We start from the raw sequence: 14351 nt of genomic DNA, 5'->3' as shown, positions 1-14351 counted from the left end.
GCCTGTATTTAACCGACTTGTTCTTATCATAGATGAGAAAATATGGTTTAGCTAAAGACTATGTTTACGTTGTATTAAGTTCAATGTCGTTAAGCGCATAAATATTATCGACAGTTATAAAAATTACTATTCATCATATATGCGAAGTGTGGTGCATTATTTGAGATAATTTTGATTCAATATTCCTTGCGCAGTGAAGTATTTCAGGAGCAATAGCTGTAATTAAGTCTTTAAAATAAAAGTAAAAAAAGTTGGATTTTGAGCTGAGTTATAGATTTTCTAACGCGACAATTGTCTGCATAGTCTGGTATATAGTTCAAGACGTGTCGTCAATTAGATGTCAACACGGATAAAGAACACACGTCAAAACTGATCATTTCTGCTGATTTTTGTTGATCGCGATTACGCCGAGGACCCAATTCCTTCTTCTACGAGCGGATCACGCAGAAAGCCGCAATTTTTCACCACCCGTGACGAAAAGACTCCTCAAGAGAGGGACTTACCCCGCCCACGAAATAGCGCAATTTTATCAATTTCATTGAAGAATTTTTTTTTCATGTCTTCAAATAACAGATTCATAACAAATCCCACTTAAAAGATTTCTTATTTACCTGAGTTTTAACATTCCTCGAGAAAAATGATGACGATATTTCAAAAAATTATTCAATAAATGTAAACGAAAAATATATCATAAGTTATAATGGTTTCTAATTTCCCTTAAACTTCACAGAATATGAATCGTCTAAATCAAACTCGAGAAACATAGCAGAGAAACATAAAATAATAAATTATCAGGTCAGATTGGCTCAAATTAAACACCGAAGGCAACCCAAAAATTCTTTCTAATACTTTCCAAAACAAAACATCGGGTACTTCTAGAGGGCACTGAGATTCTTGAATTTCTTTTTTTTTATTGAAATGGTAAAGGTTCCCCAAGATTTTTTAAATTCTTTCAAAAATAAAGCATCAGGGGCTTCTGAGGTTCTTAATTTTGTTTAAGTTAAAACATCAAAGGCTGTCGTCAAGATTCTTACAATTCTTTCAAAAATAAAACATCCGATACCCCCGCCAAAATGTTTTCAAAAATCAAAGCCCAGAGTCCCCTGAGATTCGTAAATTCTTTAAAATTGAAACACCAAAGGTACTCCAAGATTCTTTAAATTATTTCAAAAATAAAACAACAGGGGTCCCTGAGGTTCTTTAAAATTCTTTCAAAAATAAACACTAGAGGCCCCTGAGATTCTTAAATTTTTTGAAAATTGAAACACCAAAGGTCCCCCAAGATTCTTTAAAATGTTTTCAAAAATAAAACATTAGAAGTCCCTAACATTCTTAGATTCTTTTAAAATGGCAACACCAATGATTCTTTAAATTCTTTCAAAAATAAGACACTACGAAACCCCGAAATTCATAAGTTCTGTTAAAAATAAAACACCTCTGAGCTTTTTTCACAAATTGTTCCAAAATAAAACATTACAAGCCGCTGATATTCTTTAGTTGTTTAAGGAAAAAGCACTAGGGGTGATTCAGATTCTTTAAATTTCTTCAAAAATAAAACACCAACGGTCCCTGAGATTCTTTAAAATCCTTTTAAATATAACACACTAGAGATCTCTAGGGTTCTTAAATTCCTTTTTTAAATAGTTTTAAATTTAGAACACGGAGATTCTTTAAGTTAAAACATCAAAGGTCTGCCAAGATTCTTACAATTCTTTCAAAAATAAAATCCCTGGGACCCCTGCGATTTTTTAAAATGTCAGAGTCCCTTGAGATTCTTAAATTCCTTAAAACTGAAACACCAAAAGTCCTCCAAGATTTTTAAAATTCTTTCAAAAATAAAAGAACAGGGGTCCCTGAGATTCTTTAAAATTCCCTTCAAAATTAAACACTAGAGACCCCTGAGATTCTTAAATTTTTTGAAAATTGAAACATCAAAGGTCCCCCAAGATTCTTTAAAATGTTTACAAAAATAAAACACTAGAAGCCCCTGAGATTCTTAGATTCTTTAAAACGGCAACACCAATGATTCTTTAAATTCTTTAAAAAATAAAACACTACGAAAACCGAAATTCATGAGTTCTTTTAAATATAAAACTCCTCTGAGCTTTTTTACCAAATTGTTCAAAAATAAAACATTACAGGCAGCTGATATTCTTTACATTCTTTCAAAAATAAAGCATTACGGAGCCTTGAGATTCCTACATTATTCAAAAATACAACACCAGAGACTCATAAGTTTTTTTTATTTTTTCAAAAATAAAACACCAAGGACCTCTGATATTCTTTAAAATCCTCTATAAATTAAAACACCAGGGCCTCCCAAAATGGTTTCAAATGTATCAGAAACAAAACACGAACTCAAGAACCAAACACACAAAGAGAGAGTCACAAATTCTTTTAAAAATAAAATCGGAATTTGTTGAACTGTACGTCAGAGACAAGGGAAGTTCTATTTAAATAACCTTGGACTAACGTTTCGTAAAAACCATCAACAATAATAATAGAATATTAAAATCACAAATGAGATATTATTATTGATAAATATGTAGGTATTCTAATAAAATAAAATACACTCGAGAATTAAAAAAGTAAGGCGTTTGTTTACATTTTCAGATTTCAGATTATTCAAATTTTATAACTTTTAAGATAAATTTTTTAATTTTCTGAAAAATGTTGATTTTTTTGCAAAAGTTTAGAAGCGTAAAAAATGAAGGCAACAATAACTTGTACAAAACGAAATCTTCAACAAAATTCAAAATTTTGAAAAATTCAGATTTTTGAAAAGTTTCCTAGAGTTTCCTAAAAAAATCTGCGGAATTCATTTCGATGACCTGACTTCGACAAGAATAATTTGTTGATGTCCCGACCCAGATTTTCGAAAAACAAATCAAAATTTTGAAAAATTGAGACTTTTAAAAAATTGCCCAAAAATGCCCAAAAAATTCTGTACATTTCGAGGAGCTAATTCAAAATACGATTTTTTGATGGTTCAGGGACAAGATTTTCGAAAAATTCAGATTGAAAATAATTTTTTTTAATATCCCAAAAATTGTTATTTTTATTTTATCAATTTTGAAAAAATTGTTTAAATTTTCGAAAAATCAAAGTCAAAAATAACTTTTTAAGAGGTTGCTGGCAAAATTATCAAAAATTCATACGGCGTGAATTCACTGGAAACTTTGAGTTTTTTAAAAGTTGCCTAGAAATTCTGGGAAATACATTTCGAGCAATGATTCGAAAAACAACTTGTTGACAGTTCGGCGCCAAGATTTTCGAAAAATTTGGTTTGAAAATTTATTTGTTTTTTTTTAATATCTCGAAAATTGTAAGTTTTCATTTTATTGATTTTGAAAAAATTACTAACATTTTTGAAGAAATGAATTCAAAAATCACTTCTGCAAGTTAAAATCTAAAAAAAATTCTTCAGGTAATTTAAAAAAATTCAATACGTTCTGAATTCATTAGAAGAAAAATTGAGATTTTTGAAAAGTAACCAAAAATTTCTGAACAATACATTTCGACCAGCTGATTCGAAAAACATAATTTCTTGATGATTGATGATGATGACCAAGATTTTCGAAACTTTTTTTTAAAGGAATTTCTACCCATCACGAAATTTGTCATCTTTCATTTTGTCTATTTTGAAAAAATTGTTATAATTTTCGAAGAAATGAAGCCGAAAATAACTTCTACAAGAAAACGACTTTCGTAATTTTCAAAGGGGGTCGAAAAACGGTCAAAAATTCAAAATTTTGAAGTTGTCCTAAAAATTCTCAAAAAATTCAACAAGCTAATTCCCAGATTTTCGAAAAATTAATTTTGAAATGAAGTTTTTGCACATCTGAAAAATTCTCATTTCTTATTTCATCGATTTTAAAAAAATTCTTGTAATTTTCAAAGAAATTAACAAAAATGAGTTCTTATTGAAATATCTTCGTAATTTCCAAAGTGTGCTCAAAAAATAGTCGAAAATTCAAAATTTTTTTAAAAAGTGCAAAAATTTCCAAAAACCTGCACGCGTAACGTTAAAATACAAAATACTTACAACCGCATATTATTATTATATTATTTAAACTTTGGATAGGATTTACCTGCCAAAATTTTGAAATGAAGTCATCAAACCAACTAAACACAACTGTTCAAAATTCTTGCATATAAGTAAGCTCGTAATGTTTCCAAATTTGAACATTTTTTGTAAAAGCTAGTCCTCAGTACTTGCTAAGATAAAACTAATTTTGGCAATGACATACCTTCTAAGAAAAGAGAGGGTGGGTGGGCGGCGCTAGAACCTGCTAAGTTACAAGTGATTTTGGCAAATGATATACCTTCTAAGGAAAGAGAAGGTGGGTGGGCGGGGCTAGTGACTGCCAAGATAAGGCTGATTTTGGCAAATAAGATATCGTGTAAGAAAAGAGAGGTTGGGTGGGCGGGGCTAGAACCTGCTAAGTTACAAGTGATTTTGGCAAATGACATACCCTCTAAGAAAAAAGAGAGTGGTTAAGTGGGGCTAGTAACTGCTAAGATAAGACAGATTTTAGCTAAAGACCTATCCTCTAAGAAATTTAATTAAATTCTTTCAAATTCTTTCCAAGAAGGAATTATTGTAATGATGAGTGTGTTGTTTAGTTGTTAACCGTAGCAAAAGAACCAATTTTAAAATCATTATATCCACCAAAATGTGAGAAGGAATTGTTTTACCATTTTTCCCAGACTCGCCAGTTGATTGTCAAGAGCGTAGCGGAGAGTTAATCTGCCATTTTCCAGACACCCGGTATAGCGTAATATGTCATAATTTTGCAAGAAACCTGATACCGGTTTCCCATTTTTCAGTATCATATGACGAACAAAATTCTAAAGATGGTTTTAATATCTAATTTTGACGAACCACTTAAATGATCCGATTATTATAGATACATTTTTTTTTTCAATTACTCTTAAGTATATCATCTTCAGGCGTAAAGCGACCATCTCAAAGGCATAAAAATTCTCAAATTTTCACTTTAGTGCTCTTATACTGGAATAAAATATGATGGTGCAATTTGGATTTTTTTGCGAAAATCAAGGTGTCAAGGGTAAAAAATCAAGGCGGATTCATGAACCACAAGGATGAGGTATGTTATTTGAAATATAAATGGCGTTTACTAAAAAAAGTTTCAAACGATTTCACCAAATTATTATTGATGGGAATACTTAGCAAAATTTTGGTTAGAATTTCGTCATCACACGACAACAGAAATAGAAGGTTTAGATTTTCCAATAAGCAGAAACTTTATCTTTAGACTTTAAAAAGTCTGATGGAATATTTTGTTGTCTCGGTTCTTAAAAGGGAATAGTATGTACTCTGAAAAAAAAAACAATGAAACTAACAGCAACTGTAAGCGTTGCCATGAAACCGTTTCTTTATTGTAAACGGTATTGGCGAACACCAACATGTTTCTAAAATGTTTTCAAAAGGCAAGAATTTCCAGTTCTTATATAGCGACAAGTAAGAAATATATTAGTTATTTTTAAATCGTTTTAGTTCTATATTATTTTCTTTCAGTGTTTCTAATCGTGACACGGTTAGATATACAATTACTGTCATATATATATCACTGATATATACAAGGTAATGTGTAATTAAGACGTTAAGAAGTGGTAATTGCCATTATGTAGAACTGTCTCGCTGCGGATCTTAAATCAATCGACTTAATTGTATATTCACGTTTTGTCGAAAATACAACGATTCATGATTTATATGGTTCCTGAATTCCCTCTGTGTCGAATAAATAGCGCAAAGGATTCCCTCTTTCTGCCCACACAACTATTCCTGAAATCCATTTGAAAAGCATCTGTATATTAAATAATGTAATCTATATTGGCATGCAAACTATTCGCTGACATTAAACCCAGTTCTAAATTGTAATAATTTCCAACAACCCATTCTTTTTACTTGAGTTTCAAAATTCGCACTTTCAAGCATCCCCTTAATTTTTAAACCCTCCTGTTTTTATCTAAGCAAACACATAAATTTTGCAGTTCCCGTACCTGCACATTTTCCAGCAGACTCGACAAGAGCAATCTTGTTAATGCATGTGACGCTGCACTTGAAGCCTGACCTTTCGTCTGAACTTTCAGGTGCGAAGTTTAGAACAGTCTGTAAAGTTCGCAGTTGTGTCTAAAAAGCCCTCCCCGAACGCAGACGTTTAAATTGCAAAAAAAAGGTCAAGGATTATTTTAGCGTTTATACAAACGTCCCCTAAATGAAATTTTTTCAGAGAGATTTGCTGAAACGCTGAAATGCTTTCAAAGCTCGGGGATAAACCGATGGTCCAAGCAACTGATTCAATTAGACGCTCTAGCAAACCTGCATATGAGATATGCAGGAATGAGCCGCACTCACATGAAACGGATTTTTCCGGTTTTATTGTTTATTCCGGGGAGAAAAGTGCGTCGCTGGAAGATAAATCGAATGCGGATTTAATTATAGAGATGGAATAATGGGATTGGATGCTAATTTCTGATAGTTTATTGAATTAAACAGAAACAGAGTTGGATTGCTGATGGAGCTGAATAGATTAGCGTCCAGGGCTGAGGAATCATTAATATTAAATGCACTTTAATATTCTTGTGTGTATGGCTTAGAGCTGACTGAAACTTTAACTAAGAATTAAGTGTAGCAGAGGCTGCAGACTGAATAATTCAATATCATTACTCGTGCTGCTTCTGAGAAAAAGTACTAATCCGATTCAGTTTTATTAAATTGGATAAGTACACACATAAATTTCTTGTTAACTTTATTAGATTTTAGCTTGCGCTGATTTATATTCACAAGAAGGCGAAGATGTTACTTTCAAAAAGAAAAAGCAAAATTTCAATGCTCCTGAATTTACGATTATAGGGTTCCGGATAAAAGCGGTCTGTTATTAATGAAACCGGATTCTGAGCAGCTAAGTAGGGCGCTCTTAGGACTTAAAAAAATTGGTCGAAATTTATTTCGACAGAACTTTCCTCGCCCCTGAAGTACAGTCCAACAAATCCAGCTTTTTTCAAGATTATAAAATTCTTTTGCAATTTTTGTATCGTGATAACCTCTACAAATTAAAAACCAATAAATGGCGTAAATAATACTCCCGTGAATTTTTAGACTTGAATTTTTCATTTCTTCAATTCTCCAATGTTTCATTTTTTTGTTCCTTCAGTTTTTTTATTTGCAATTTTTCGAGTTTTTATGTTAAAATTTTTCAGTTTTTCAATTTTCCAGCATCTTAATTTTTTAATTTTAGATTTTGATATTTTCGATTCTCGATTTTGCAACTTTTAGTTTTTCAATTTTTCGATTTGTAACTTTTTTTTCAGTTTTTTATTTTCTTTATTTCTTCAATTATTCGAATTTTCAAAATTTCCTGAGTATAATTTTTTGTCAATTTTAATTTTTTCACTTTTCCGTTTCTTCGATTTTTCGATTTGTGATTTTTCGATTTACAACTTCTCGAGCTGTCAATTTTTCATTTTTTAATTTTTTAATTATTTAATTTTTCACATTTTCGATTTACAGTTTTCCATTACGGTTTTAGTTTTCTTTATTTTTACAATTTTTCGATATTCAAATGTTCCGATTTTATAATTTTTTGTTTTCTCAATTCCAAATGTTTCAATTTTTGATTGCTTTGATTCTTCGATTTACAATTTTTCAATGTTTAGTTTTTTTGTTTCTTCAATTTCACGATATGCAACTTTTCGCGTTTTCAGGAGTTCTCACTCTTTAATTTTTCGATTTTTAGATTTTTCAATTTTTCATTGAATCAGTTTTTCGATTCGCAGTTTTTCGTTTGGGTTTTGTATTTTCTTTATTATTTTCAATTTTTCATTTCTTCAATTTTAGTTTTTGCAATTTTTCGATTTACAATTTCTCGAATTTCCAATTTTTCATTTTTCAATTTTTTAATTATTTAATTTTTCATTTCTTCACATTTTTGAGTTGGAGTTCCTCGTTTTGGTTTTTTGTTTTCTTTATTTTTACAATTTTTCGATTTTCCAATGTTGCGATTTTAAAATTTATTGTTTCTTCAATTTCAACCTTTTTCAATTTTTCGTATCTTCGATTCTTTGATTTACAATTTTTCTGTTTCATTTTTTGCTTCTTCAATATTACGATATCCAACTCTTCGAGTTTTCAATTTTTAATTTTTCATTTTTTGGATTTTCCAAATTTGGATGTTTCAATTTGTAGATTTTGCATTTTTTTCTATTCGAAATTTCACAAGTTTTCAATTTTTAATTTTTTGATTTTTAGATTTTTCAGTTTTTCATTTCTTCGGTTTTGCATTTTCTTTAATATTTTCAATTTTTCGGTTTTTCGATGTTCTAATTTTATAATTTTTCTTTTTTCAATCTGAAAATTTTCAGTTTTACGTTTCTTCAATTTTAGTTTTGCAATTTTTCGATTTACAATTTCTCAATTCTTCAACTTTTCATTTATTTGTTCCTTCAGTTTTCCAATTTGCAATTTTTCGGGTTTTTAAGATTTTCAATTTTCCAGCATTTTAATTTTTCAATTTTAGATTTTGCTATTTTTCGATTTGAGTTTCTCAACTTTTCAACTCTTAATTTTGCAATTTCTCTGTTTTCATTTCAGATTTTTATTTTCTTTATTTTTTCAATTATTCGAGTTTTTAAAATTTCGGTGGTATAATTTTTTTGTCAATTATAATTTTTTCAGTTTTCCGTTTCATCACGTTTTCGATTTGGGATTTTTCCATTTTTTTGTTTCCTCAATTTCATCGAGTTTTCAATTTTTCATTTTTCAATTTTCCAATGTCCCGATTTTATAATTTTTTGTTTTTTCAATTCAACTTTTACAATTTTTCGTTTCTTCGATTCTTCGATTTACAATTTTTCAATGTTTCATTTTTTGTGTCTCTCAATTTTACGGTGAGTTTTCATTTTTCGATTTTCCAACTTTTGAATGTTTCAATTTTTTGATTTTGGATTTTTTCGATTCGAAATTTCACAAGTTTTCAGTTTTTGACTTTTCGATTTTTAGATTTTTCAGTTTTTCATTACTTCAGTTTTTCGATTCGCAATTTTTCGTTTCGGTTTAGTATTTTCTTTATTTTTACAATTTTTTCCATTTGCCAATGTTCCGATTTTGTAATTTTTGGTTTTTCAATTTTTCGTTTCTTCGATTCTTCGATTTACAATTTTCCAGTGTTTCATTTTTTTTTTGTTTCTTCAATTTTACGATATGCAACTCTTCGAGTTTTCATTTTTTAATTCCTCATTTTTTCGATTTTCCAACTTTTGGAAATTTCAATTTTTAGATTTTGCATTTTTTTCGATTCGAAAATTTTTTTTTGTTTTTTCAATTCCAACTTTTTCAGTTTTTCGTAACTGCGGTTATTAGATTTACAATTTTCCAATTTTTCATTTCTTCAGTTTTTCGATTCGTAATTTTTCCTTTCAGTTTTGTTTTTTATTTATTATTTTCAATTTTCCGGTTATAATTTCTCTTTTTTCAATGTGAAAATTTTTCGTTTGTTCAATTTTTGAATATATGTACTTAATAATGATTACAAATTTCAAAATTTTTCTCTTTGTCAATTATTAGATTTCAAAACTTTTTCATTTATTTAATTTTCCAGTTTTTCGATCTTTCAATTTTGATGATTCTATAATTTCTCGTTTCAATTCGATTTTTCTTCTTTTAAATTTTTAAATTTCTTGATTTTTAGTTTTTCAATGCTTCGATTTTTCAACTTTTCGAATCAAAATTGTGAAACTAAAAACACAAAAAAGAAATTACGAAAAAGTATATAATGAAAACTTTGAAAATCTAAAAACTAGAATCAAGAACTAGAAAAATTGAAACGAAAAATTGAAAAATTAGAAGATTAAAAATTTAGAGACTTAAAAAGCCAAAAAAAGAAATTTTGTAAAATTGAAATATTAAAAATTAAAGAATAAATATTTCAAGTAAATCCGAAAAATCCAAAATAAACCCAAAAAATTCCAATATATATCATTCAAAAAATATATTTAAAAAAATCCAAAAATTCCAAGTATATCCAAAAAATTCTAAAATATCGACAAACTCCAAAGAATCTAAAAAAAGCAAATTCCAACACAATTCAACAAATCCAAATGTTCCAAAAATTTCAAATAATTCCAAAAAAAATTAAAAGTTCCAAGTAAATAAAAAAAAATCTAAAACTATCTCAAAAATCCAAAAAATTTATAAAAGCCAAGAAAATCCAAATACTCCAAAAAATACAAAGAATCCAAAAAATTAAAATATTTAAAATAAAACCGAACACATCCAGAAAAACCCAGAAATCAATAAAATCAAGGAACATCCAACTATATATTTGAGATCAAAAAATCCAAATTTTCTAAAAATTTCAAGTAGGTACATCCAAAAAATCCAAAACATTCAAAGATTCCGGAAAAATCCAAAAATTCCAATACAATCCAAGAAAAATAAAAAAATACAAAAATTCCAGGTAAATACAAAAATTTGAATACAATAAAAAAAATTCAAAAAATCCAACAAAGCCAAAAGATAAAAAAATTCCAAAAATTTAAAAAATCCTAAAAACCAATCAAATCCGAAAAATCCAAAAGAAATTCAACAAATCCAAAAATCAAAAATATCTAAAAAATCTAAGTAATTCAAGACAATTCAAAAATTCCCAATACCCCAAATAAATCCCAAAATTGAAGAAATCAAAAAAATAAAACAAACCCAAATAATTCAAAACTTACAAAAAATTTAATACAAAAAATCCGACAAAGAATCAAGAAAACCCGAAAAAATCCAAAAAATCCAAATTTGTAAAATTCAAAAATTCAGAAATATGAGTAAAATCGACCAATTGAAAAATCAAAAATTGAAAATTTGAGGAATTGAATTTACGAAAAATTATAAAATGAAAAGAAACATTGATAAAACAAAGGAAATAAAAAACAAAACATTCTGATATAAAATAGAGAAAATTAAAGTAAAATTTTTTTTACGAAATTGAAAAATCGATGAACCAAAAAATTGAAAAATCGAAAGACGAAAAATTGAGAAACTGAAAAATCAAAACCAAAAAATTATAACATCGAAAAATTGAAAAAACGAAAAATTAAAAAATTTGGAAGTCGAGAAATTGAAAATTGAAAAAGTTAAAGTTGCGAAAACGAAAAATGATGAAACCGAAACATTGAAAAATTGAACAATTGACAATAATAAACACAATAAAAAAGGTTGAAGGTAAATAAATACAGATTTTTGGAAAAATTATAAGATTTGATTTTGCGAATTTTATTTTATTGATAAAAACTGAACACGAATTCATAAGGGATTTCACGAAAGATTATCTTATTGTATAAAATTGAAATAATATTGTTGGTGGAAATTTTTGTTAGCGTTTTATAATCTACACGATATTCGTAATAGTAATATTTCCGGAGATTATCTGTCTAATAAAAATTCGGACAGACGACAGATACACAGATGGAAACTCGATTACAATACTTCCTTAGCTCACGATTAGGAAGTAAAAAATGCATTAAAACACAGACACGGTAATTCCAAATATATGGAGAGTCAGTGAAAAACGAACAAATCGTTTTACGTGAACGACTGGTCCTTGACGTGAGCATTCATTGCAACTCTGCCAGCATTTTTCAAGGCAAGTTTAGTAGCTTTTTCTTCGATTTTTTAACCGGTTAATCCGGTAAAGATTAATTAAGTAATAGTTATTTATACAATTTCTTGCAGAGAAGCGTGACATGCATAGCACAAACCTCAGGAAATCCCCGCAAAAACGAACTTGTAATTTTTGATGAGACTTGCAAGATAAAGAAAGCGCTGACTGCGCTTCACTTTAAAGTTACAGAGGCAATTTACTATGAATTTATAGCTCCTTCTCTAATATCATCTTTCATTTTTGTTTGCAACTAAATCCTATTAAAACTTCTTTATTAAAACATAAAACGACGACATTTTTGAAACAGACTTTGTCGTCGAACTGGAGCGAATTTAAACCGTAAAAGGATTATCGTTCTCACGCCGGAGCTTACACTAATATTTTAAGGGAATAAAAATTGAGAAATAGCGAGCTTTTTAAAACGGAAGAAGTTTTTAGTTATTTCGGAGAGTTCTTTGTTAAGTAACAGTAAAAATGGAACCGGCGAAAGAATTCGCTGGGTATAATGTTAGTGCGTTCATTAATTTCACACAAAAAGGTGTTGACCTTCTTTTCCAAATATAATGAATTTTGAAATCTGGGTTTATTGCGCAACACCATGCTTTATGAGATGCAGTTCGGACCAACAGATGTTAAAACAATTATTTAAATTGGGGTGTTTTGACAGGTTTTGCAACTTTTACGGGGTCAACTGAAAATTACTCACAATAAACTTTCCTTACTTGTAAAGCATAACCCATTTCAGTATGTATTCAGTTTTCTGCGTATTTTGTTCCAAAATGTGAATTTTCTATACCCCTAAACACATATTTCTTCTAAAATCAATTTTCTTGATTTTTTGGTTCATGCTCTAGTCTCGCCAAAAACTCCTGATAACCATCCATTTCCTTGTAACAGCGGACAAAATAACCCATAAAATGCACAAACGGGCATGTCCATAAATTACAAGCGCGAGCAGAATATGAAATATGTAAAATTCATTCCACACTTCCCTCGCCTCCCCTACACAACAATCTTAATGTAGCTCGAAGCAGAAACAGAAACAGATACATGAAACCAATTTCCTCCTATGCATATAAATCGCGCAAAGAAAGCAACGCGCCCGGAATAATAGGGATTTTAAAAGGGGATGAAGCGAGCCAGGTGGCGCTGATATCGATTAATTGAAAAGAACACTCCTACCGTCTGTTTGTTGACGACTCTGGTGACAGCGCATCGATAAACATCCCTGAGGTCGAGTTCCAAGACAGCCAGAGTTCCCGAGGGACCCGCCGTGTGGGGCCTGCACGCTGGGTCGGGGTAGTCGCGCAAGCTTTCCAGGTAAACGTTCTTGGTGGATGGGGAAATGGGAATCTCTATCCTCATGGTTTCGGGGGTGCACTTCACTTTGGGGCTCACTGGAAAAATTAGAAAATAACGTAAGTCATTTGGTGAGAGAGGGTTTTTGTGATGACGTCGACGGTTTTTTGAAGAGATGGATGCAGGAGTGAAGAGTGAGGGGGTGCTTTGCTCAATTCAAACATAAATCCTGTTGGAAATTAAAGAGAAATTCGAAGTGTTTTGTTTTTATTTTGACGTTGTGTTCATTATTTCAATTATATATATCATTTCAATCAGTGTTTATAGCGAGAATGACTGTTTGTATAAAAATGTTCATCGTTATTTTGAGAAACTTATATAAAAACATCACAAAATGTTTAAAAATTGGGATGAATTATGGAATTGTCGTTAAACGACGTGCTATATTTCATTTAAATTATTTAAAAATATATTAGGATAAGGTCAAGAATTTTCTGGAATTATGTGTAGCCAAATTTTGGTTAATGTTTTAATGTTTCATTTGTTTTTAATATTTAGACACAATCAATCAGTTCAGGTCAAGTCAGGTTAGGTCACGTCAGGCCAGGTCAAATCAGGTCAGGACAGGTCAAGCCAGATCAGGACCTGAAGTCACATCAAGTCAGGTCAGGTCAAGTCAAATCAGGTCAGGGCAGGTCAAGTAAGCTCAAATCAAGTCAAATCAGGTAAGGTCTAGTCAAGTCAGACTAGGCCACGTATTTTTCAGGTCAATTATCGATTTATCAACTTTGGAATTTGCAATTTTTTTTATTTTTTGTAAGTTTGTTCCTTCTACCTATATTTAATCAATTTTAATTTTTTTAATTTTTCGAGTTTTTAATTTCGCTATTTTTAATTTTCGTTTTTTCAATTTTACGATTTTTCAATTTCCCGATTTTTCAGTTTATCTTAATTTTTTAGTTTTGCAATTTGAAATTTTTCGAGTGCTCAGCTTTTCCACTTTTGTAGTTATTTGATCTTCCAATCCCTCATTTATTTAATATTTCCATGTTTCAGTTTTTTTATTTTTCGATATCTTTTATTTTTGGGTTTTTCAATTTCCAGTTTCTCGCTTTTTAAATTTAAATTTTTCAATTTTTTGAATTGCATTTTTAGGTTTCTAGTTTCAAATTCAATTTTTGGACGTTGCAACTTGTGAATTCTTCAATATTTCAATTTTTATTTCATTGCTTCTTTTTTATTTGAAATTTTTAGATGTTAAAGTTTTCCATTTTTGTTCCTGGACCTTTAATTTTTCAATTTTTCGAATTTTCGTTTTTTCAGTTTTTCAATTTGCAATTTGTCGTGTACTCAATTTAAAATTTTTCACTTTTTCCA

General features: G+C 29.5%; 1 protein-coding gene across 1 annotated transcript in view; it reads right to left on the bottom strand.

Moving 5' to 3' along the window:
• LOC135124393 (uncharacterized) overlaps nt 1-14351 on the bottom strand; it is a 171496-nt gene that overhangs the window by 19628 nt on the left and 137517 nt on the right. The window contains exon 2 of the mRNA XM_064049439.1: nt 12858-13072. Within this exon, the coding sequence (XP_063905509.1) occupies nt 12858-13072 (215 nt within the window). The remainder of the gene's footprint in view (nt 1-12857; nt 13073-14351) is intronic.

The sequence above is a fragment of the Zophobas morio genome, unplaced genomic scaffold (genome assembly GCF_036711695.1).
Source record: "Zophobas morio isolate AGI-343-1 ecotype UQ-CSIRO unplaced genomic scaffold, CSIRO_AGI_Zmor_V1 ptg000007l, whole genome shotgun sequence".
In the NCBI taxonomy this organism is placed as follows: domain Eukaryota; kingdom Metazoa; phylum Arthropoda; class Insecta; order Coleoptera; family Tenebrionidae; genus Zophobas; species Zophobas morio.
This window is presented reverse-complemented; position numbering and strand designations above follow the sequence as displayed.